The sequence below is a fragment of the Fusarium redolens genome (genome assembly GCF_020744475.1).
Source record: "Fusarium redolens strain MPI-CAGE-AT-0023 chromosome Unknown BKA55scaffold_1, whole genome shotgun sequence".
In the NCBI taxonomy this organism is placed as follows: domain Eukaryota; kingdom Fungi; phylum Ascomycota; class Sordariomycetes; order Hypocreales; family Nectriaceae; genus Fusarium; species Fusarium redolens.
The window spans coordinates 476,078-501,246 of NW_025763664.1; the positions used below are offsets into that span (position 1 = coordinate 476,078).

The 25,169-nt window shown below is 48.8% G+C and overlaps 7 protein-coding genes across 7 annotated transcripts; 5 read left to right on the plus strand and 2 right to left on the minus strand.

The window, feature by feature from the left end:
- Positions 1–240: 240 nt before the first annotated feature.
- On the plus strand, positions 241–1,391 carry BKA55DRAFT_699245 (uncharacterized protein; the record flags this gene model as incomplete). The annotated part of the gene is made up of 2 exons (XM_046200569.1): positions 241–831; positions 870–1,391. Exons 1-2 carry the CDS (start codon positions 703–705, stop codon positions 1,386–1,388), a joined length of 648 nt encoding a protein of 215 aa, XP_046055867.1. The 5' UTR covers positions 241–702.
- Positions 1,392–2,112: 721 nt separating this feature from the next.
- On the plus strand, positions 2,113–5,686 carry BKA55DRAFT_587924 (uncharacterized protein; the record flags this gene model as incomplete). The annotated part of the gene is made up of 4 exons (XM_046194721.1): positions 2,113–2,889; positions 3,643–5,227; positions 5,444–5,506; positions 5,571–5,686. The coding sequence occupies 4 exons, from the start codon at positions 2,113–2,115 to the stop codon at positions 5,684–5,686; spliced, it is 2,541 nt and encodes an 846-aa protein (XP_046055868.1).
- A 329-nt stretch (positions 5,687–6,015) lies between these two features.
- BKA55DRAFT_629736 (uncharacterized protein) lies at positions 6,016–7,122 on the minus strand (the record flags this gene model as incomplete). The annotated part of the gene is made up of 1 exon (XM_046196935.1): positions 6,016–7,122. The coding sequence occupies one exon, from the start codon at positions 7,120–7,122 to the stop codon at positions 6,016–6,018; it is 1,107 nt and encodes a 368-aa protein (XP_046055869.1).
- A 695-nt stretch (positions 7,123–7,817) lies between these two features.
- On the plus strand, positions 7,818–10,757 carry BKA55DRAFT_498902 (uncharacterized protein; the record flags this gene model as incomplete). The annotated part of the gene is made up of 7 exons (XM_046186596.1): positions 7,818–7,995; positions 8,048–8,319; positions 8,371–8,489; positions 8,536–9,156; positions 9,333–9,370; positions 9,655–9,882; positions 9,934–10,757. 7 exons carry the CDS (start codon positions 7,818–7,820, stop codon positions 10,755–10,757), a joined length of 2,280 nt encoding a protein of 759 aa, XP_046055870.1.
- Positions 10,758–12,366: 1,609 nt separating this feature from the next.
- BKA55DRAFT_498936 (uncharacterized protein) lies at positions 12,367–13,901 on the plus strand (the record flags this gene model as incomplete). The annotated part of the gene is made up of 2 exons (XM_046186598.1): positions 12,367–13,032; positions 13,086–13,901. The coding sequence occupies 2 exons, from the start codon at positions 12,367–12,369 to the stop codon at positions 13,899–13,901; spliced, it is 1,482 nt and encodes a 493-aa protein (XP_046055871.1).
- A 330-nt stretch (positions 13,902–14,231) lies between these two features.
- On the minus strand, positions 14,232–16,159 carry BKA55DRAFT_495442 (uncharacterized protein; the record flags this gene model as incomplete). Its single annotated transcript, XM_046186283.1, has 3 exons — positions 14,232–15,025; positions 15,078–15,840; positions 15,893–16,159. 3 exons carry the CDS (start codon positions 16,157–16,159, stop codon positions 14,232–14,234), a joined length of 1,824 nt encoding a protein of 607 aa, XP_046055872.1.
- Positions 16,160–17,780: 1,621 nt separating this feature from the next.
- BKA55DRAFT_547793 (general substrate transporter) lies at positions 17,781–19,767 on the plus strand. Its single transcript, XM_046191065.1, has one exon. It carries the CDS (start codon positions 18,025–18,027, stop codon positions 19,582–19,584), a length of 1,560 nt encoding a protein of 519 aa, XP_046055873.1. The 5' UTR covers positions 17,781–18,024; the 3' UTR covers positions 19,585–19,767.
- The last annotated feature ends 5,402 nt before the right edge of the window (positions 19,768–25,169 follow it).

Below are 25,169 nucleotides of genomic sequence, written 5' to 3' on the forward strand. Positions count from 1 at the left end.
TCTACCGCACAGAGCAACCAATGGAAATTTGCTAGGGTGGAATTTCAGCTACGACTTGAACCGCCACAATCTCTAAACGAGAACAGCGCTCTGAAACAACTCTCATCGCTAGTGGGACCCCGGTTTCGAAGGTTGTCGATAGTGTTCCAGTACCACTGAGCAGCGCCAAGAAGCTGGCGTGGAATCTAAAAGAAGTTAAAAACATCGTTGATGTATCATTCAAAGTGGTGATAATGGGCGCGATTGGGCTGCCGAATCCTTGCGCATGGATTGGATCTACCAACATGGCTATTGTAACATATCGGCTCACAACTCATCAGACACCCAAGGTCTTTTTTTCGATCGTGATCCAGACTTTCACTGACAAGTATAGATATCCACAAGAAATGATGGGGGCGATATCATCGAGTAGACCTCGGTAGATAGGAACATGTGGACTGGTGAGGTAAAAGATTCGCCATTAAACAGCCGCGGCTGGGTTTACAAAAGCGACTCCTAGCACCTAGGGTCATACTCTTCTGTTGTCAAGAAATATTCTGGGAGTGTCTGGAACGCTTCTGTTGCGAAAGCTTTCCAGATTCTTTACCATCTGATGAGGTTCTCGACCTTGGCTAGACAGTCTCTCTCAGACAGCTACCGACCGAATATGGGAGAACTTTGACTGGGCTGGTGCTGAAGATTTTCCCATCGAAGACCTGCCACATGAAGTTTGGGACGATATCATCAAAGCACACACCTAATGTCAGTTCACTTACCCCCAGGATAAACTTGTGGCAATCGCTGGTGTTGTACGGCATACAAAAGCCTCAATCAGAGACACTTATTATGCGGGTATGTGGAAGAAGCGTCTATTTGCAGAGTTGGCGTAGTGGATGTACCCAGATCGCGACCGATACGCATTTGGCGAAGAGCCTTCATACTACGCTCCATCCTTCTCTTGGGCCCCCGTGAAAGGGCAGATCAACTCATCAGACCCTTTCGCCATGGGAATTTTGGTCGTGATCCAATGTGCTACCATGGACAGCGGGCCACACAATAACCACCCTAAGCAACTGTTCTTGGACGATGTTTTTGGGATTTCACTGAAGTCTCCGATGTTCCAACTTAAAGTCACTGGAAAGCTTCGACCGTTCAGACTCTACAAGAAAGACGTCTGGAAGGCTGTTATACCAATCTCAGCAAGCGTTAGGGAGCATAATGCCCCTGCGACCAGAACCGTAGAACTAGACGCCTGGCTAGACTCCTCGATACCTGATTCGCACCGAAGTCGTTTTGAGAATGAAGTCTTCTACCTTGTCCACTGGAGGCATGGGCTAGACGCCGACGACTCTGACATGGACGAAGCAACGCTTGACTGCATGATGCTCAAACGAAGGGACCCAACTTGAGACCGATTTCGACGTATAGTTTGGACCATGGCATATGGCACCGCGAGGGACTTGCTGCTGAATGACGAGACAGGAGGGGAGTCGCTGCAATCATTCGATGGAAGCACTCAGGCGTCTGTCATCTATCTGATCTAGGCTTCTTTCTATTTATCTATAGTTGTATTTCGAATGTTATTTTTACAGTTCGATTTCCGTTCCAGCAAGCTTTAGTTATGATCATTTAAGTTAAGTACCAAGCCCGTGAAATTTTGGACATCCTCAAACATCCCCGTGTCCATCATCACCGCAAGTTTCGTTGATGAATTTGTGGTAGGGCATAGTAAGAGGGTCATCGTCAGTGCTCATGGCATTCTTGCCTCGAGCTGTGAAGACAAATCCTGCTATGTTGATGAAGCCGACGACGCCCTTGAGGTTTTCCCCCTTCCGCCTGGAGACTAACGGAATAACCCAATTAGGCATGCCCGATAGCCTCTCCGCTCCGGTGGCCGAGGGTCAGTACTCCAAAAGTGTGTGCCCCACTCTGTCTTCCGGTGGAACAAATTACCATAAAGGGAAACGAAAGCTCGCTGTCATGACTGCCAATGGCGTTCTTGTATATGAGACTTGTAGAACTTGTTATATAAAGGGTGCAGGACCCCGAGAGAATATCAGATATCTCATTCGATCTTCACTCCTCCTCCAAATAAAGTCACTTCTACAGCAATCAACCATTTGCAAGGCCATCATGAGTTCCAACACCAACGAGATCACAGTTACTCTTCGACAAATCGCCAAGATGATCGATCACTCTCTTCTGCACCCCACCATGACAGACGCCGACATCCTTCAAGGCATTGCCATCGCCAAAAAGTACGGCGTCGCCACAGCTTGCATCAAACCTTATGCAATTTCCATGGCTAAGCAGGAACTTCAGGGCACTGATGTCTTGATCTGTCCCGTCATAGGCTTTCCTCATGGAAACAGCAGCACTGCCGTCAAGGTCTTCGAAGCTGATGTTGCTACTGCTGTTGGCGGTAATGAGATCGACATGGTCATCAATATCGGCAAGGCACTCGGCGGTGACTGGAACTACGTTGCTGATGAGATTCGTCAAGTCAACAATGTCGTTGTCAAGCGTGGGGCTATTTTGAAAGTCATTTTTGAAAATGACTACCTGAATCAGGAACACATTGTACGCCTTTGCAAGATCTGCTCGGATATTGGAGTGGCTTTCGTCAAGACTTCGACTGGCTATGGTTTCGTCAAGCAGGCAAACGGCATGTACAATTACAAGGGTGCTACTATCCCTCATCTAAAGATCATGGTAGAGGAATCTGGCAAAAATGTCCAGGTTAAGGCTGCCGGAGGTGTTCGTACCCTTGACGATTTGCTGCATGTTATGTCACTAGGCATTACACGTATTGGCGCTACAGCTACAGTTGCAATTATGGAGGAAGCGGTTAAGAGGGGAATCACGGACCAGCCTACTGCGGTTACGTTCAAGCCCATGGTCGATAGCTCAGTCGGAGGATACTGAGATTAGCCGGAAAGGGAACCAAAGTGCTTGATATGAATGGTCGGGGTTGAGATGTAAAATAGTTTATGAATTATATCTAGGAATCATCAAGATTTTTCTGAACAATAGCTTCACGCTCTATTTTCCATCTGTGGCTATATTCTAAATCCATTACTTCCTACGTCATGCTTTCCCTATAAAGGGTAATTAAAATATTTCATTGTAATAGGAATAATACCTTGCGCCGGGTAGGTTAGCGTCTCGGCCGAATACGCCGGCTCTGGCGATTGCTATAAATAGTTGTCCGACAGGGAAAAGAGTAACTCCGAATATTTCCCTGTAATCATCATCGCAACATTCTCTTTCACAACCCAAAGCATCAGACAATCGCAATGAAGAGCAATCGGCGCAAAGTTTCCAGGGCTTGCGAGAGATGTCGCAAGCAAAAACTAAAAGTAAATATGCCCCTCCCAACGATAGATCAGTTGACTGAATTCGATAGTGTGATATCGAGCGCCCATGTACCCTGTGTTCACGAGCAAATGCTGAATGCATCGCATCGGAAAGTTCAAGATGGAGACCCTATCAAAGTACACCGGAGCAAGCCGCGACAACGAGGAAATTAGTCAGAAATACACCGGGAGTTACTGTTGACTCAGCTGTAGAATCAGCTTGGAATTCCAGTTCTACTGTGAAGCTAGTTGAAGAGGTGAGCAAAGAAAAAGCCCAACCCTTCATTGTCTCATCACTAATGCTTAGTTTAAGGCGTTTCAGCAGCATGACGCTGTCTCACCCGAAGGTGTCGAATTCTCGGCTCTAAGATCAGAGACTTGGGCTCAATCTAAAACCACTGCCGAAAATGACACCAACAATATTTTTCCAAGACATGTCGCTGAACGGCCTAAAGACATCGAACTACAACAAAGCAACATCAAGTCCAAGCCGTCCACCGCCGAGAAGGAACTCATGTCTTTATTACCCGAATTAGGACCCGCGACTCTCTTGGTCGAAAACTATTTTGATCGGATCCACTGGTTCATATTAGTCTTTCACCAAGACGATTTTAGAAAAAAGTTCCAGGATCTTTATAGTTACACAACATTTTCTTCCGGTTCCAATGCTCCATCGAGAGGTATAGGCTTTATAGCTGTTCTCTTGGCTGTTTTCGCGACCAGCTTGCATCACATCGGTGCGCAAGAAAACAAGTTAAAGTCTCATAATGTTGATCCGAAAGAACTGAAAGACAGGATGCTAGCCGCCCTTAAACTGAGATTCTTGGATATTGTATCGAGAGGGTCTCTTGAAGCGGTGCAATTCTGTGTTTTGCTGGGAAGTTATTACCTCTACCACGGTGAACCTGAAATGGCTTGGCCACTATCTGGTTCTGGATTGCGAATCGCTCAAGCACTTAACCTTCATCGAAAAATGACACCTGGAGATCCTAGCGATCAAGCTCTGAATCAGCAGATACAAGACCGGAAACGGGCCTGGTGGGCCGTCTACGAGATCGATACTTTCTGCTCCATGCTTTATGGATTTCCCCTGGGCTTTTCCGATAGCGATTGCAATGTCGAGACTTTGGATCCATATGATGAGTACTCTGGATCAACTAAAGAGTCACGTCAGACGAGGAGACCATCCTTGTTGTTCTACAAGTGTTCAATGTCGAGACTGTCGGCTATTGCCAAGTCCGCATTAGTTGAGCTGTACGGCACTCGGCATGGTGATCGAAAGAGAACGAACAGCCTAAAAGGCCTTTTTGATAAAGTGGCGGCTTTAAACGGGCGTCTCCAAGAGTGGCATAGAAGCCTGGCTCCGAAGCTCAGATTTGATAGTCATGACTCTCTGTCGGACGTTCAGATTACGAAGGACCGTGAAAGAACTGGACGAGAATTTGAAAATTATCTGTTCCGCCTACAAGCGCTTTCTCTCAAGCTGGCGTACGAAAATGCGAAAATTTTAATCCACAGGCCTCTTCTATCATTCAAAATGGCCAGGTTGACTTCAACAGACACTACCACTTCGAAGACTGACCCATTTCGGCTGGCGATACAAGAGTGTAGGGAAGCTGCACTACAGATATCAAAAGTCGCTTCGACTCCATACCTCTTGGAAGCATCTGAGACATATGCTATAGCTGTTGTGTCACTGCACCTCTTAACGGCGGGCGTGACACTCTGTATTTCGATAACCCTTGATCCTTTGACCTCCAACTCGATCGAGGCAAAATTTGGGATACGGCAGCTAATGCAGGTACAGACCCTTCTCAAGGATAAGTCAATTGTTGCCGCACAGAGTCTGGATATCACGAAAAGATTGATGGGTCTTGTGGCGTCAAAGGAAGGCAACGATTGGCCAGAGACTGAGCTTCTGGCTAGTGTATATCCAGAACTCCCTCAGAGGGGCCGAAGCGAAAATCACTTCATAGCGCCCGAGGGAGGATGTTCCGGACAAGCGTCGATGCCACCACGGGCAGACATAGAGACAAACGCTGACTTGAATTCGCCACCTACGATGAACAACGGTAGCATAACTGATACACTCAGCATGAACTTTGCAGATCAAGACATGAACGTCTGCGTTGACACTTCATTAAATGACACCCTCTTAGAATATGAACAAGGTGAGTTTTCTTGACTTCCAGGGGAGAATTGCCAAATATTACAGATAGTAACTACTGGAAACAGCGGCCGGTCTTCTATTTACTGGAGATATTACATATGATCCAGGTGACTCAATTCTGGACAATCCTTTCCTGGAACAGAACCAAGGCTGGATATGGGGTTGGAACTTTCTGCAATAGGCGAGGAAAAGATTCAAGAGGTCATTCTTCATTTATCGGTTCTTGGAACATGGGCATGCATTGGCGCCAGTGGCCACTAAGAAAAAGTGCATACACCTTCAGGCTGCGGGAGAGAAATTGCAAAGAACCATACTCGGTCTTAAAATTAGGTTTTATGTGCACCTCTGGGATTAAATAGTATGAAAGAAGGTAGAACACGGCGAGCTATATAAAAGAACCAAACCGAGGCCAATAGTTCTGTCAGCCCTGTACCGAACCCCATAAGCGAATCTAAACTGCAACCCCCTACCGAGAAGCGACCTGGAGCAAGCACCCAACTAATCCGAAAATCAGTTCGAAGCTGCTGCATCCTTCCTTACGGCAAATGGATAATCCACATAACCCTCGACATCGCTGGTATAGAACGTCTTCCTTTCATATGGGTTAAGCTCCAAGCCTTCTTTGATTCTATACACCAAGTCCGGATTCGCCAGGAAATTTCTCCCAAACATAACCATGATCTCCTTATCAGGATGTTCCTTGTCAACAAGCCGTTCCGCCTCCTTCAGTTTATACCCGCCAGCAACGAGAAATGGGCCTTTCCAGAGATCATAGGCAAAGTCAAGTGTCTCACTGCTATTGTTTTGACAGTCTTGACTGCCGGAGATGCGCGACTCGATCAAGTGTATATAAGCCAAGCTCAGACGGCTGGCCTTGTTGATAATGTCTGTGAACTGAGGAATCGGGTCTTTCATGCGCATGCTTTGGAAGGTGCTCCACGGGCTGAGACGAATGCCGACGCGCTGTGAGCCGATAGCTTGGACAACACGCTCCAAGATCTCAGTGATGAGGCGGGACCTGTTTTCAATGCTACCGCCGTAATCATCGTCGCGCTGGTTGCTGACATCTTGAAGGAATTGATCAAGAAGATAGCCGTTGGCTCCGTGTATCTCAACACCGTCGAACCCGGCTTCGATCCCATTTTCGGAGGCAGTCACAAATGCCTGGGCCATTTCATGAATCTCTTCCAGAGTCATCTCTCGGGGCTGAGCGGGACTACCTTCGATGGGGATTGCACTAGGGCCAATAATGTCGATTCCTTCATCTTTCGCAACTTCAACAGTTGCAGCGCGACCCATTGCGAACAGTTGAAGAAAGATGAAACTGCCATTGCGGTGGACTTCATCAGTAATCTCTTTCCAGGCAACAACCTGTTCCTGGCTCCAGATTCCAGGCGTCCTAGCGAACCCTCCACCGGCAGCAGGAGAAACAAGCGTTCCCTCAGTGATAATGAAAGTCCCGGGGATGGAAGCGCGTTGACTGTAGTATTCCTTCATAAGGGCGTTGGGGATACGATCAGGGCTTGCCCGGAGTCGCGTAAGAGGAGCCATGCCAATGCGATGTTGGACTTTGATGTTGCCAATTTGCATGGGCTGGAAAAGGCGTGACTCTGACATGGCCATTGTGGTTTAGTGAAGCTGTATCGAGTGTAGTTGATATTAGTTGAAAGCTGTTCACTGAAGACTGACTGATGTGAATTCCTCCCGCCGTCAATGTCGCATGCTTTATATCCTGGGAGTTGGGACTGATGACAAACAAAAGTTTGCAATGGAACCATCGTAGAATTACGAGCTGATAAATCTAGCAAGGAATCTACTATACTATAAACCATGTTTCATTGAAGCGGTGACACTTGGATCTCGTGCTGTCAGGATATGGAAATGAGGTTGTTCTAGATGCAGAAATGAGATACTTCCGAAATAGGAAACGAGATGTTGCCAAATGTAGTTTAGCTGATCTGCACCAGGGAAATGTGGATCTTACTCAGGACGATTTCTAAGCATCATCAAGTTTACGGTGAGAGTGAGAGCGAGACGCGACCAAGGTGCCAGCTCTTCTAACCTAAATGGTGCCATAATACTTGCCAGAAACGCCTAGTCAGGGCTCTGTAAGGACCTAATTTGGGACCGAAACAGTATGTTGCGTTTTACTGAGCCAATCATTCTGCTAACCATTGTTAGTGACGCACTTTCAGTTCGTCTCCGTTCAGCCGACGCCAGATAAGACAAGCGACAAGGCTGCCAAGCGCCTCGCTCGATCACATGCGGTGAAACAGGCACTGCAGAAAAAACGACAGCTGCAACAGGCATCTATGCAACATTTTTCCGTAAGAACAATAGAAGATGGACGGGAACAAACGACAAGTATTTGCAAGGGCCCCTGCAATAAGCGAATAACTCCGTGGCCTGCTTCGCTATCTGCAAGTCTGCTCGATCCGTTCCAAAGCCTTGCGGTAGACTCCAAACGACTTCATATCTTACTAAGCGATTGTAAGTCCCTTCATGCTCTCCTCTATCGACTATCTTTAATCTTGCCTCCCAGTCCATGCAAGGCAAGCTCCCGAGCCTGTCTTTAGTGTTGAAGACGACTTTCAGAATTTCCAATCAGTATTTCGGTCTGGACTCGTTGATCCTGCTCTCTTAAATGCTGTGATGCTGTCCTTGGCTTTCACCGTAAATGGCGGAGCCATTAATAAAGAATGCCTGATATACCGAGGCAAAGCGATCCAATACATTAGGGAAAGAATAAGTACGCCTGACAAAGCCGTTTCGGAGTCAACTATCGGCGCTATATTGTTGCTCGTCGGTGTTGAGGTGAGTTACTTGGATCTTTCACTTGATTGTATGCTTACACTGACCCATTAGGCACGGCTTGGTACCACTTCGCACGTTCAACTTCACATGGGAGCAATACAGTACCTGCTGAATGCATGTCAGCCAGTCGCAGTGAATCTAACTCAAGGCATAAAACGTGCCATATTCTGGTAAGCCCATCCGTGGATCTCAAGTCATCCTCTTACTCTTCGACAGGCAGGACTTGAACTCATCGATCATGGTGGGCTCAAAACGCATAGTTGACCATACAACCTTTGCCGAACTCGAATGGCAACGAGACTCAATAGCTCCAGACTTCTTTGAGCTACCACCAGGTTTTGAAACACGGTCTCATTTATTCAGCCAAGAATTCCTGGACGTCGTGAGAGATATCCATGCTCTTCAATGTATCAGGAATATTTATCAGCGTACCGGCCGTGTATTCTCATCGGTAAATATCAACTGTCACACGGCATCCATACAATCTCGCCTTCAAGCGCTCCCAAACACTTGCCCGATATCCAAGGCTTGTCATCTCGCAGCATACATGTGTTCGGTCATGTTGTGCTGCAAAGTTTGGTGCGCTTTAGTAATTCCCGTAAGTCCCCTATGCCGCCTTTGGAAGCATTTGCTTACTTCTCAGTCCAATGTTACTGCGCAACTTCTTAAAGAACTTGAAAAAGTCCGCGACGATCCAGTATGGGAAGCAAATGCGGACTTGTTGCTTTGGCTTACATGCATTGGCGGAGTGTTTGCTCCAGATGGGCCTGTACGTTCAGGTTACACCGCACTTTTGGATTCGACGACTTTCCAAAGACCCAGCTTACACTGCTCATGGTCTGATACAAGCGAGATACTGAACCAGTTCATTTGGTCGGACTTGGCTTTCGAATCTGCTGTCAGGAAATTTCTGGAAGAGAGCTCAATGCAAACCTGATGTTCAACAATACGTCATTTAAATGCATACTACGATGTTAGATTGATCGATTGGAAAGCAAGCCTACCCATTGAAGCAATGTTCTGGAAAAGACCTTATCCACAGCCAGATGGGGTTGAGGTCGAACTGTTAGTCAATGCATGTATTTTCGGTGGAATTGTTAACAGATTGCTAAGCGTTTAACGTTATGAGGGGCCATTTGCTCAACATGACGTCACTGTGCTTCTTTTGACGTCTTTGATATCTCAGCAACCGTATTCTATAAGTCTCCTAACTTAACCTATTCTTAAATCATTATTGATATCCATCAAGTTTACGGTAACAAGCTATTTAACTAATTCACGAAAATGGTTGCAAAGAAGGTCTTTATGTAAGGTCCATCCCAATGTCACCGTAAGCTGACGCTGACCCCTCGCTTGGTACTGGCACCACTGGTTTCATTGGAGGTGATGCATTCTACGCATTGCATAAAGCTCATCCTGATTGGAAGTATACCATCCTTGTCCGAAGTGAGGATAAGGGAAAGGATGTGCAGAAGCTATATCCAGATGTGAAGTTGGCGATTGGATCTTTGGATGATTCCAAGGTCATTGAGAAGGCAGCTTCTGAGGCCGACATTGTCATTCGTGAGTTCAAGCCAGTCCTATAACTCTTGTCCATAGTACTAATAAGACTAGATACCGCTGATAGCTCTGATCACCAAGGAGCTGCCAAGGCTATCGCTGCCGGCCTGCGATCGACTCACTCAAGCTCAAACCCCGGTTACTGGATTCACATCAGCGGTACAGGTATCCTCTGCTGGTATGACATGGACAACAAGCGCTACGGAGAAGGTCCTCTCCCCGAGCAAGCTTACAACGATCTGGAGGGAGTTGACAAGGTCACTTCTCTTCCCGATACCGCTTTCCACCGAGATGTCGACAAGATTGTCCTCGGCGAAGCTGCCAAAGATCCCAGCGCTGTAAAGGTCGCCATCGTCTGCCCTCCTACTATCTACGGAACCGGCCGAGGACCCGCCAACCAGCGAAGTCGCCAAATTCCAGGCTTGACCGAGACAACCCTCGAAACGGGCTTTGGTCCCATCATCGGCGCGGGCGAGACAGAATGGGACAACGTGCACGTCCACGATCTCTCCAACCTCATACTACTTCTGTCCGAGCGCGCCGCATCATCTGAGAAACAATCTGACGAGCAGGAAATCTGGGGTCCAAAGGGTTATTTCTTCGCTGAGAATGGTAAACACAAATGGAGCCAGATTTCTGCTCTAATTGCCAAGGAGGCTAAGAAGCAGGGCGTCATCGATAGTGATGAGACAAAGGTGTTGGATGTTGATGAGGCACAGAAGAAGCTGGGTTTCCAGGCTCTTTCATGGGGATTGAATAGTCGCGGTGAGGCTAAGAGGGCGAGGAAGTATCTTGGTTGGAAGCCCGTGGGTAAGAGTTTGGAGGAGTGGATTCCTGAGTCGGTGCAGATTGAGGCTAAGCGACTGAACAAGGCTTAAATGACATGAGGACAGTCATGTTGTTCTTGAAGCGTTTGGATATGGGTTCTGCGACGTTACCGATAGTAACTAAAGCAAAGTCACTTACACCATGAATCTAGGCCTTCCAGTTTGTTAATGCAGGGCATCTGTCCAATATGTCTCCCTTCCAATATTCTGCCCCTCGGCCAAGATGAGATGACATATCTTCCACGCTGATTCAGTGCGACGCTCTTGCACTCATGAAGGGAATGTATGTACCCTCCTCGTGAGACAGGTAAACGACGGGGAGCGTTACCAGTTACCAGGCCGAACGTTGGAACGCGGAAATATCGTGTAGTTTGTGGAGCATAGCAAACCTACTGGTAAACTTCTCAAACCTCTTTTTCAGCGAAGAACTGACGGTGGCCGCTGCAAGACATCCCAACACATATCAGGACTTTTTACAGCTGAAAGGATACAGATATGGGGACATACATGTCTCGTCACAGACGAAAACAGTTAATGCCATGTAATATCCATCGCTGCGTGCCGTCATTGGCGACTACAGTGTGAGACAAATCTCTGTGGCAGCACTTGCTGTCGATTAGTGACATCGCGGCTCAAATTACAGACTCACGATTATCAGTTGATCAAGTCGTGGACGCCCTGGCTTACTTCAAGCCTTTTGGCTTGATGGAAGTTTCCGGAGTGTGCGGTATCTACAGTGGTCTTTATCCAATACTTGATCTCCTAAATGCAGCTCAGCGCTTAAGGCTGAAGGACATGATTGACCCCACGAACTGTCGTTCTAGATCAGGCCACGAAGCTGAATATCAGTGAAGGGTTGGATCTGTAGGAAAGAAGCCACAGACAGCCACTATCACACGTCTAGACCTTGGGTTTACATGGCTTTTGAGACATGTTCTCCACGCGGAATGTGATTCTGGGACCGGCATCTCTAGCTCCCGCATAAGCTCATGACGTTAAGAATGCAGCAGATGCTGTAAACTGTCACCTCGTGGCTGTTTGTAAAATAGGTGAGTTAATTATATTACACCACTACTAAATCGCTGTTTGTTTATACTTTCCCCTCATTTTTCTGCAGGCTAATGTGAAATAAATACTGACCATTGACGTAAATAGTTCCCTGGCGCCATGCGAACCAAGCATGTCTTAATGCAGAGTAAGCTCTCGTACTCAGCCGCCACATGTTACACAATCGTTTCCCAAATCACAAATAGGGGCTAGGGCTTGTTTTCAGAACGTCATTCCAATACTTCTTTTGCACTGAAAGGGTATTCAAGGTCAAACAGTTGAGAATCTGGCTGGCTGAAGACAAATCTTGACGTTCTAGATGTCGCAGTATCTGGTCACGAATGTTCTGAGTCTTGTTTTCATGCAGACCATTGAGTTACATTCTCGTACGATCTGTTCAAAGCTGAAATTCTTATTCATACATGGCCTGCTCTTGTAGAACTCTACCACCACTCATTTCTTCCCAGTAAGGAATCTGCGAGGTTGTAACAACAACAACCCCGATTATAAAGGAGGACTGCCCCCATCGCATTTGAATTAATACAATCATCTCATCACTCCTTATTCAACAATCATACTTTATCCTGAATCATCATTCATATGCTTAGTCATCATGTCGGCTCCTCTCATCGGTCTTGGGCAAGTTTCCACTGCAGCTCCACTCTCATCCGGCAACGCCAACACTGAGACGCTTCTCCAGAGCGTTCAGAATGGTCTGACTGGCGGCCAAGGCACAACTGAATACTTCAACCGCATCAACAACATGGCGCAGGTCTACCAGCAGCTCAAAACCAACGGCCGTAAGGCCTGGATTCAGGGCACTGACGCCAACAATCTTCCCGTCTTCTACGTTGAGAGTGCTGATAACATATCTGGCAAGGTCTTCTTCAACAAGATCAGCGTTAATGGCCTCGACTTTGACGACAACGGCAACGTCAAAGTTAACGGTACCACGACTGTCATAAATGGTGTGACGTACCAAGGTATTGGCGTTATAACTAACACAGCTGGATGGAGCGACTATGACTTCTCCACTACGTCTTGGTGGCTCGGCGTTGGTATCGTTGGATCCATTGCCTTGAAGGAGATCTTCGACGCTCTTAAAGGCACCATCGAAGCTGTGGCGAATGTTCAGGCGGATGTCATCCAGAATATGGCTGACAACCCAGAGGCTGCTGAGGGGGGGGCGGAGGAGGAGGCAGCACAGGAGGAGGAGAACTCGATCGGAAACGAAAGCATTAGCACTGAAGCTAGCGAGGGCGTTGCCATCGAAGAAGTCGTAAGTGGACAATATATGGATAGAGCTGAAGATCCTGCTAACCCTGACTTCAGGAGGAAGCAGGTGCTGCAGAATGGGGTGGGGTTTTCCTCGAAGCAGGCATCGTTCTCGCCGTCATCTTCGTGGTTCTATCCTTTGTTCTGCACAACACGTTCCAGTACGTGAGAGTCTGGAACTTGACCCGGTATAAGCTTGTCTGGGTAATCAAGTTTGACCAGAGCCAGATCACGGACGAGGGCCAGCTCGTCATTGGTCCTGTTCATTTCAACCCGGACAACAGTATCAAGGACTATCAGCCGATTCTTCCCTTGAACAGCACTCCCGCTCCTCCTGGTGTCAAGCCTCCACCCACTGCGCAATTCGCAGACATGAACATCAACTCCAGCAGTCAGTTTGCTGGCATTGGGTATGTTCTCCAGTACCAGCTGCAGGATCCAACATCTGGGCGGACCGTATACACCGGCACCGCGTATTTCGACCTTCCATTTGGTGCTGATAACTCTACCAACGTGACCTTTGATCCGGTCTCAAATCTACAGGAATGGTATGACGATAAATCTGGCAATAACAAGAACACACTTGCCAGCACTACAACACCTGATGGAAAAGTCACCTTCTTCACCACTTTTGACTACCTTAGTGGCAAGCACACTGTTCCTCAGGTACCCGAGGGATCCCCTACTAGCCAGTACTACTACCAGTCCCTTGTCGCATTTGTTGAGAATGATCTTCCGTCGGCTTTGCAGACTGTACCAAAGGCTCTCCCAACCAAGCTGCTCCCGGTGAGCCCACTGAACGGCGTTCATCCCAAGATTCGAAGACGTTTGTTTGGCAGACCTGGAAACGCTCCCAACGCCAAGAAGGTCTAGGTGGCTTTGGTTTGTCCAGAAGTTGAGAAGTGAGATGACTTTACTTCTTCAACATTCTATGGTCACATTTTGATTAATAGCTAGGGGAGGCAAGAAGACTTGAGACCTTTATCTTAAATGACAAAGGACGTAGGTCAGCTTAAGATACCTTATTAGGTCTTTCGATTAGGTATCTTTGGCACCATAATTTAAGGTTAGGAATTATTTTGCTCTCTCTGAATAGTTAAAGCTTATCACATGTCAACGATTTCTTTCTGAGTACCATTTGGAAGACTACCGCTCCTGTCACGTCAGAATTAAGGCGAGATACAGAGCCTTGCGTTGGTCACCTTACTGTGCCTTGCCTTCAACTGCAACAGACCAAATCTGCTGGACACATCGAAGCCCGGCTTCAAAAGCACCCTGGATCCACCCATGAGTAAAGCTAGCCTGCTCACCCGCAAAGAAGACCCTGTTCTCCCAATCAGGCTTCTGCATGGTATCCAAGAACTTGGTCTTCTGCATTGGACCAAAGTAGCAGAAGGCACTTCCACCAGCTAGTTCATCAGCTGGGAAGACTTGCGAGGCTCCAGCTTCGAGAAGATCAAGTGACTTGGCGCCAGGAAAGATTCTGTTCAGGTTCTCAGCGGCAATCTGAATTCGCCGTTCTGGGGAGAGGGATCCGAGAATGGTGGCGTCTTGTTCGAAGGTGTAGGCTGCCATGATGACACCACGGTTGGAGTCTTTGAACTGGCTGTTGTCTTCTGTCTTGGGAAACATGGTGTAGCGGATGGGAAGATCGCTGACGAGACCACCGTCTAGGCCTTGACCCTCCTTAGTGAAGACTTCCTCCCACCATCTCTTCTTGTACTGGAGGAGAATCTTGGTTACTTCCACGTAGCGAACGTCTCGAACTGCCATCTCCTGCATGGGAACGAAGGGCTTTGACTTGGCGATCGTTCGCTGCGCCGTGTACGGAATGGCGAGGATGAGATAGTCGGAGGTGATAGACTTTCTCAGGCTGTTGGCTGTGACTTCGTAGGTCACCTTTACCGGGGCCTGGACCGGGATCTGGGGGTCCGATTGCTCATGGATACCAATCTCAGTAACTCGAGCACCGTAGATGATATCATCAACTAACGAGTCTGCAACATATCAGTAAAAGGTACTTCCAAACAAGGCGTGACATTGACTCACTTTCTCCTCTTTTACTAGAGACGAATGCATTGGGCACAGCATCCATTCCTTCTTGAAGCTGTTTCATGCCCGCCTGTTCGCCACCTTTGTTGCTCGACAAAAACGCATCTTTGAACGATTCAATGAACCCATTGTCAAAGACGACATGAGCGTTGCCAAGATCATAGAGATTGATAGCATCTTCAGTCCACCCCGCAACATCAGTCAAGTAAGATCGTAGCGTGTAGCTATCATACTTCTCGGTGATCGCAGCATATGCATCCTTGATAGCTTTGACCTGGATCTTCTCGGGAAACGAGACCTCGTCTGTGGCTTTTTCATAGGCTTCCCAAAAGTCATCCACAACTTTCCCAACAGCTTCTGTGAACAGCTTGTCGCATGTCTTGCCTTTCTCGCAGTCCCGAAGACCAGGGAAGAGAGAAAGCAGCTTCGCGTCCTTTTCTTGAAGGAGCTCATTGAAGCGATCGTATGTGAGTGTTTCGCCGTAGCCGGAAATGTAAATGAACTTGTTCTTCATCTCAAAGTCGAACAGTTGAGGCTTTAAACCAAAGTCTTCAATGTACTTGTGTAGCAAGTAGTGATTGGCTGGAATGCGCATGGCACCGCCCTCACCGTGAAGGCCATGGGCGAAGGTCGGTTCTCTGAAAGTCTTGACTCGCCCGCCGACTCGTGAAGAAGCCTCAAGAATGGTGACATTGAACCCAGCTTTCTTGAGCTCATAGCCAGCACAAAGCCCAGAGACACCAGCGCCGACAATAGTGACCTGTTTATCGTTACCAGATTGTAGCGGGAAAATGCTTGCAGTGTGCACTCACTGTTGGACGGCCAGGTATCTTCTCCCCAGGTTTGCCAGGACCATCTTTCATTAGAGCTAACAGAACATCCTGCAGCTGCTCAGACTCATCGGGAATGGGACGGTCCGCGTCTCCAATTTCCGACTTGACTTTCTGAAAGAGGGTTCTGGAGCCATTCTGATTATGCTTCTTGCAAGCGATGAAATAACTCAGAAGTGGGAGGGTGCTCTCGGAATGGATCTCACAAGTGAGAAACTCGTCCGTAGTGAGGTCGAATGTTGACGCCATGCTTCCTTAATTTTGAATTATGAAACTGTGTTGATCTTTGATCGCTTGCTTACGCCTTTAAAAACCGGTCGCAGTCGCTCACTTCTTATAGCGTTTATTCACAGGTCAAATGAAGCAGGGGCTGTGTCAGCATCGAGCAGGCGATGGATGAATCATTGGCAGCGCCACTCAAGTGGCTGGCTGAGATTCCAGTATCTTGCTATCACATTACTCTCAATCACAAACATATATGCACATAATGATAATAAGTCATCACATTGCATGCGCCACGAAATGCACTTGGACTTTGAAAACTAAACGGTATGTGATAGAGAATAAGCACGTGGCGTTCTAGACCCGAGTTTGATTTAGCATAACCTGAGGCTAGCTGGGCATACTCGTCCAATAACGACTCTCATTTCGCAGGTCGCAGTTCCAGACCCAATGCCAGACTCTTTGCATCAGCTTATTTGCTTGGCAGAGTGATCTGCAAACGAAACATAGCCATCGCCGACAAGCCCATAGAAGGATGGCGATTCGCCGAAAAGTGGGTAGCTATGTTTAAAACGTGACCGCTTGCTCCAATTCAGTAGTCTAGATCTTGAGGGCTGACTGAACGCCTGAGACATGCAGTTTGCCTCCAATCCTGTATGCCATTTGAAGAGGACCGGTGAGAGCTTGGGTACCATTGAGATTTCAGCTGAGCTTCGAGAGCGAGACTATTGATATAGTGTCTCGGTTGTTATCTAACAGTGGAGTACTTGCTCCGAATTGAAGTGCTATACCGCCACAAGAGCTGAATATGTCAGGAAATCTACAGTTCAGGTCCTGACCGAGCTTATCTTAGCTTAGTTTCCCTTATCTGAAGCGAGAGCCGCACATATCTTATCTTATCGTAGATAAGGACTCTCAACCCTCAATCTTAAGTGCACTTCAATGTAATTAGCTGGTCGTTACAGAATCTATTTTAATTAGAACAAAAACTCTAGGATACACAGTGTGTTATATCACCTAATTATTAAATGGCCATTTTATTGCCAGCTAATAACAAGTCGCAGATACTGGGGCAGTATGATTGTTTGACGTCGGGAACTCTTTGCCTTTCAGTTCTACATTGTACACACCTCGATTTGTGTTACATGACTGATCTTATGCAGACAGTGTTTTCCCAAGGCATTGATGTCCACGCGGCTATATCCGTAAAGTATCTTAGAGTCATTCAATCCTTCTTTCTTAATTGTTTGGCAAGCAGTTCTGTGGAATTGATGTGACAACGCAGTCAATTAATTCTCAGCGCTACACCTTCAGTTACCCTGTATCTTTCCAGCACCATGAAGATGACTAATACGTTCGGGCCATCAGTGGTTTTTATGTCAATTAAGCGTACGAGTTAGCTGCGATTAACTCGATGGTCATCTGCATATAGTTTTCCTTTTTCGCGTTAATGATCTGAGAATTCGGTAATGAAATGCCCGGAGCAATGATGCCCGACCGTTCTCCCGCTGCCGGTTCAATGCCCCCATCGGCTCCGTTTCCCCCGAACCAAGAACATTGGTCACACTCACGTGCGGGGATTTGCCCTCTAACTAAATCAAGTGCAAAGACCCCACGGCACGTTAACGAATCTGGGGTAGATCCGGGGTAAAAACCCGCCAACGCGCAGCGGGCATCGGCCCAAGTCTCCCCCACAAGCAAGTTTTGGGGCTAATCTTGGCTGATGAATGGTACGAGTTCCTCGGTTCATCTACTGGAGCGAGAATGTCACTACCAACCTTGGCTTCACCCCACAAAGTCGTAGATATAAAGGACTGTGGAGTCGTCAAACGAAACACAACCATCACCGACAAGCAACTCGTCAACATTGGCTTCATTGAACGCAGGCCAAAATGTCAAAGCAAGCTACCGAAGAAACTCACATCCCCGACGCCGACGCCAATGACTTCCAAGGTCTCGTCCTCGCCGATGTCATCCCCCGCGATCGCAAGCCATGGTACTCCGACTGGACACTATGGAAACTCAACCTCCTCCTCCTCAGCGGTCTTTTGACTCAAACTGCCACTGGTTTTGACGCCAGTATGCTCAATGGAGCGCAGTCGCTGCCTCAATGGCAGGAATATTTCGGCGAACCAAAGGGAACGCGTCTTGGAGCTATGACGTTTGGACCGAATGGTGGTGTTCTCATCTCGATCCTTATTTCGTCGCAGCTGTGTGATTGGCTTGGACGAAGGAAGCCGATTTTTATTGGATCGATTACTATTATTGTTGGCGCCATTGTTCAGACTTGTTCGTATAATTATGGCATGTTTGTTGCTTCTCGCTTCATCATTGGTTTCGGTCTCGGTATTGTTTCCACTGCGGCGCCACCTCTTCTCTCTGAGGTTACATACCCGACACATCGTGGAAAGATTGTATCATTCATGATGGTTTCGTGGCCACTTGGTGCTATCATTGCTGCTTGGGTTACATACGGCAGCTTCCAGATGACGAGCTCTTGGGCGTGGCGTCTTCCCAGTCTTCTTCAAGGCCTCTTCTCAGTTATTCAGGCCTCATTGGTCATGTTTGCACCCGAGTCCCCTCGATGGTTGATCTACAAGGGTCGATACCAGGAGGCTATGGATATTCTGGTTAAGTGGCATGGTTACGGAGACCCCAACTCTCGACTTGCACGCTTCGAAATGGCTGAGATTACAGCGACGCTTGAGATCGAGAAGGTCCAGAAGAAGTCGCGCTGGGCTGAATGGATTTCTAGTCGAGGCAACTGGCACCGTTTCTTCCTTGCCCTCTACATCCCCGCCATGTTGCAGTGGTCCGGCAATGCTCTCACCTCTTACTATCTCGCCAAGGTCCTCAACTCGATCAACATCACCGACCACAAGACCCAGCTTCTTCTTAACGCCGGTCTGCAAATCTGGGGTTTCCTCTCCGCTGTTGTTTTCGCCACCATGATTGACAAGTTCGGCCGACGTAGACTCTTCCTCGTCGGTATGTCGGGCATGGGTATCTCATATATCATCTGGACCATCTGCTCTGCCCGCAACCAACAAGAGAACTTTGAGCACATGGGCTACGCAGGTGCAGTCTTGGCTATGATCTTTGTCTTCTCATTTTGGTATCACGCTTGTTCTCCCATTGGAGCTACATACATCATGGAGGTCACTCCATACTCGCTACGTGCAAAGGCATCTATGCTGTACCAGCTTACGGGTAACTTGGCTGGTGTGTACAACGCCTTCGCTAACCCCGTTGCGATGGAAGCTATTGCTTGGAAGTACTACATCGTCTGGTGTGTCGCTATCGCGGTTCACTTGACCTTGATCTACTTCTTCTTCCCTGAGACCAAGGGTTATTCTCTTGAGGAGGTGGCGGAGATCTTTGATGGACCTGACGCTCCTGTCGGTGCGAATGCGATTGGACAGAAGAAGATGGATGATATGGCGATGCACTAAAGTGTGAGAAGCAGGATGACTACAGTGTTGCACGAGTGAGATGAGGTAGAAAGGAAATGAATTGAGTATTAACGAAGCTACTGTACATAGCCCTATGACTACTGTCGGCACATTGAATATGAAATGACATCGATATTACCCAAAGACTTCCCCAATAGTTATACAACAAAAGAAAGAGTTCCAACACTGACAGCTTCAAACATCATCCATCTTCTCCAATCTGACTAGCCCATAAACACCACTTACACTGCTTGTGCAACATTATTGAAGAGGGAATCGTTGAGACACTCGATGATGGAGTTGCCATTGGTCAAGCCCGACGTGAGACAAGTAGCCGTCGTTCCAACGGCGAATGGTCCAAGAGCAGTCACGCAAAGGGGAAGGTTGATGGCAAGCTGAATAGCGGTATTGTCAGCCAAGTCGAGACATGGCTCCGGAAGCGAAGTGATACACTGCTCAGAGAGGGCATCTTCAAGACAAGTGACGATAGTCTCGCCCAAGGTGTTTGAGCTGATGAGGTCAGTACCCAAGCAGGTCGCCACGTTGCCGACTGCGTAGCCACCAAGGGCGGCTGTACAAACAGGGATGGCGGCGATGAGGGCGAGACCGTTGGTGGTGGCGAGATTCTCGCAGGGCTCAGGAACAGAGGCGCAGACCGCCTCAGGAGTTGGGGTAGGTGTAGGCTCGACACAGTTGTCAGCACCAGTGATGGTACCCGTGCCAGAAGCGAAGCCAAACGCAATCTCAAGACACTCAACAATGCTAACACCTGTAGTAGACGAGCCAATGGATCCAGTGGCGAGACAAGTAGCAGCGCTTCCAGCAGCGAAGGGACCAAGGGCAACGGCACAGGTAGCGACATTAGCCACAAGCGCGAGACCATTGGAGTTGGCAAGATCCGCACACGAGTCAGGAAGTGTGGTGATGCAGCGACCTTCGAAAGCAGTGAGGATACAATCGGCAATGTCTGAACCAACGGTGAAGATAGAGGGGATGGTCGCCAGACAGGTAGCAACGTTGCCGATGGCGAAAGGACCGAGTGCGACAGTACAGGCGGCGAGGACGGGCACCAGAGCGAGACCGTTGGTGCTCTCGAGGGCTTGACAGCTAGCGGGGAGAGCGACGTCGCAGAAGGGTTGGACGCTGGCTGTGGGGATACACTCTGATGCGGAGGACGACTGGGGCTCGGGAGTGGTTGGGCTTGCTGAGGAGCTGGTAGGTTCTGCTGAAGAGGTTGGAGCTTCAGTTGTGGAGGGTTCGGCGGAAGTCTCTGCTGCGGATGAGGTAAGCTCGGCGCTGGTCTCGGGTGCAGAAGTCTCAGCAGGAGCTGAAGAAGTGTCAACTGCGCTGCTGGTATGTTCAGTGTCGGCAGAAGAGGTCTCAACGGGCTCAGATGAGGTTGCAGGGGCTGATGAGCTAGCCTCTTCACTGGAAGTCTCGACGGGAACATCAGAAGAGGTCTCAGCGGGAGCGTCAGAGGAGGTCTCGGGGACATCCGAGGTAGCGGGCGATGAGGACTCCTCAGCGGGTGAAGAAGTGGTTCCAGCCGTAGCATCGCCGGAAGTCTCGGGGGGTACATCAGAGGATGTGGCAGCGGCAGATGAGCCAGCATCACTTGAGGTCTCAGCAGGCACATCGGATGAAGAGGAGGACTCTCCAGCTGGGACAGAAGAGAACTCAGCGTCAGCCGAAGAAGTGGCTGGAGTATCAGAGGTAGAAGCACCAGCGTCCGAGGAGCTAGCACCTGCGTCACTGGAAGTCTCGGAGGGAGCATCCAATGTGGTAGCAGAGGACTCTCCAGCGGGCGCAGAAGACGTCTCAGCGGGGATGCCCGAGGTGGCAGAAGACTCGCCAGCACCAGCGGATGAAGACTCAGCAGGAGGATCAGACGTGTTGGAACTCTCAGAAGCAACATCAGAGGTGGAGGAAGCATCGGGGCCTGACGAGGTAGAGGCGGCGCCTGAGTCAGAAGACGTCTCTGACGGACTGCCAGAGCCAGAAGATGTGTCAGGGCCTGGTGAGGTGTTAGCAGGTTCTTCAGCGGATGATGAACTCGATGTCTCTTGTGAGGGTCCTGATGCGGCAGAGGAGGAAGTATCAGTGGGCTCAGAGGAGGAAATGGCATCGGTGGTCTGCGTATCAGAGGCGCTGGGGTTTCCACTAGAAGCCCCTGATCCAGCTGATGAAGTCCCCAAGTCAGAGTCAGACGAAGAAGATCCCGAGGGAACCCCCGGCGAGGAACCTTCAGGGGCATCAGATGTCATGCTTGCAGAGCCAGGACCATCACTGGTCAAGGTATCTGAAGAAGCACCTGTGACAGTGGAGGAACTCTGCTCAGATGAAACACCTGAAGTGCTTGAAGCGCCAGGGTCGGAAGAAGTGGCGGGGGCAGAAGTTGACTGACCTTGTGAACCATCAGAAGTTGATGAAGCTCCAGCATCGCTGGTTCCAGTAGCACCGGGAGAAACAGGACCAGTGGAACTGGGCTCAAGTACAATCACGGTACCTATAGGGTCGGTTCCAGATGGTGCGAGAGTCAATGTGGCAGGAACAGGGCCAACCCCCGTGATTGTAGTGTAAGGACCGGTGAAGGTGGACGCGGGAGCTGAAGTGGAAGGCTCAAGAACAATAACAGTACCAATTGTGTCTGTGCCAGATGGTGGGAGTGTCAAGGTGGAAGCCCCTGTGGCAGTACCGGTGTTGACACCAGTAATCGTAGTGAACGGGCCTGTAAAGGTAGTCGGGGTAGCAGCAGTGGATGGCTCCAAGACAATGACGGTACCAATTGTATCTGTGCCAGAAGGTGGAAGGGTCAGGGTAGCGGGACCAGTTGCGGTTCCAGTGTTGACTCCAGTAATGGTTGTAAAGGGGCCAGTGAAAGTGGTTGCTGCGGCTGAAGTCGAAGGCTCTAGGACAATAACAGTGCCGATTGTATCCGTGCCAGTTGGGGTCAGAGTCAAGGTGGAAGCGCCAGTGGCAGTTCCAGTGTTGACGCCAGTGATAGTAGTGTAAGGTCCTGTAAAGGGTCCAGCGGCACTAGCGCTAGTAGAAGGCTCAAGCACGATAACTGTACCAATAGTATCGGTACCAGAGGGAGGCAAGGTAAGAGTAGAAGCACCAGTAGCAGTTCCAGTGTTAACGCCGGTAATAGTGGTGTAGGGTCCTGTGAAAGGTCCAGTGGCACTGGCGCTGGTTGAAGGCTCAAGTACGATGACAGTACCGATGGTGTCGGTGCCTGAAGGTGGAAGAGTCACGGTGGAGGAACCAGTACCAGTGTTGACACCGGTGATGGTAGTGAAGGGCCCAGTGAAGGTTGTGCTTGAAGGGGGGCCGATGACAATGACAGTACCGCTTGGGTCACCACTAGAGGGAGGAAGGGTAACAGTGGTTGGGATAGGACCAGCTCCTGTGATAGTGGTGAAAGGACCAGTGAAGGTGGTTGCAGGGACAGAGGAAGAGGGCTCAAGAATGACAACAGTACCAGTTGAATCAGTACCAGAGGGCGCCAGAGTGAGAGTCGCAATACCAGTGCCGGTGTTGATTCCAGTAATGGTAGTAAAGGGACCAGTGAAGGTACTAGGCTTCGCGGTTGTGCTGGGCTCGAGAACAATAACAGTGCCGACACCGCCAGTGCCTGAAGGGGGAAGTGTGACTGTCGTTCCAGCAGTTCCAGTATTGACACCAGTGATGGTGGTGAAGGGGCCTGTGAAGGTGGTCTTCTGGGCACTTGTGCTAGGCTCAAGAACGATGACTGTGCCGATGGAGCCGGTGCCAGAGGGGGGAAGAGTAACAGTGGTTCCAGCAGAACCAGTGTTGATGCCAGTGATGGTGGTGTATGGACCAGTGAAGGGCCCCTTGGAAGTGATGGAGCTAGGCTGAGGGACGCCTGAACCTGAACCACCAGAGGAAGGGTGGCCAGAACCAGGAGATGTAGGATCAATCACAATGACAGTTCCAACACCACCAGTACCAGAGGGTGGAAGTGTCATAGTGGTAGCTTGAGATCCTGGCCCGTCAGCCGTGATGGTCGTGTAAGGACCAGTGAAGGGCTTGCTCTGAGTGCCTGAAGGGACGACCACGATGACAGTTCCGCTGGGGTCATTGCCCGCAGGGGGGAGAGTCAAGGTGGTTGGATGACTTCCAGCAGGTCCATTGTTTGTAATAGTCGTATACGGGCCAGTGAAGGTAGGACGTGTGCCACCAGAGCCGCCCGATGGGTTGACTATGATAACTGTTCCGGTGGGATTGTTGCCAGATGGCGGTTGGATAATCGTAGTGGGGTTCGATCCGGGGTTATTACTAGTGATGGTCGTATAGGGACCAGTAAAGTACGGTTCCGGGTTACTAAATGCAAGTCATTAAACTAGTCTTCCCCAAGACCCAAAGAGCAGATAAACTTACCCAGTGATGTACCTAGTCGAAGTCCTCGTGATAGTAAACGAAGTGACCAAGGTAGTAGGAGCACCAGTGATAGGAATCGTAGTCCCATCAATAGTAAGAACCGTATTACTAGTGAACACAGCACTGATACTGACAGGCTGAAGCCCAACGATAACTTCAGGCTGTACCTTTACGATAGAAACCCCATCAGGGCACTCTTCCGTAGGTCGAGCTTGAGTAGTTGAGCCCAGGAGCAGAAGCTCAGCGATGAAATGACGAAGACGCATTTTCGAAGCGAATGACACTCAAAACGACTGTTGTAACAAAGAGATGAAGAAAGAGAGTGATGATGATGGATATTGAGACTTCTAACTGCAGAAGACTCTGATATTTATGGATGAGGTTCTGAATAAGGGGATGGAGAGCATCATGAATGAGTTCCCTTAAGCGAACATATCGCAAGAATGGCATGTTTAACCTCGCTACTAAGGGTTGTCTTGTTGAGTTATCCTCTAGTCATCTGGGAAAGGGCGAAGTCATACCGTGAGGAATGCAAAGATACTGAACCTTTGATGTGAAGTTATTTTCAGCTCACCTCGCTTAGAAGCTATTGCGAGAATAAATCAACCGTATTCGTTATTCTCTCGCTTCATAACGCCACAGAATTCCTCGAATGTCATGATATTATCCTTTTTGTATATCCCTCCATCTGCTTTAGGCATCGTAAGGTCTTGGGATGGTGTTGAGGGGAATCTTTTGGTTGACTCGTGGGTGATGATTTGAATTTCCCTGAACTGTAAGTCATATAAACTCTGCCTTAGCTGAGGCAAAATCCTTACCCGCGGGATCTTCATAGGGTAAATTGTGGATATTTTAGTGATTTAATAGGGTGAGAGGTCTTGAGGGAGAGTTTGTGTAACGATCCCCGTTGATGCGAAGGGCATTGCCGAGACAGATTTTCTCCTTCCGGTTATGATTTTCAGCTGCCTATGCCTGCTGGCAGTTCCAATCATCGTTTAGACTAGACGAGCTGGCTACCTAACTCGGATATGTGGTTCAGAAAGACATCAGTAATCACTCTGTTCCCGCGGAACCCCCAAGTCGTGATAGTATCACGAACCAACGCAGGAGACATTCCAGTAAGTCTGGGAGTTTTAAGCGATGTAATTAACTTTGCTTGTCCTGTCAAGGGCGAGCTAGATCAA

Excerpts from the sequence above, each read along its gene's own strand:
- BKA55DRAFT_547793 (XM_046191065.1), top strand. The coding sequence starts at position 18,025 with ATGTCAAAGCAAGCTACCGAAGAAACTCACATCCCCGACGCCGACGCC.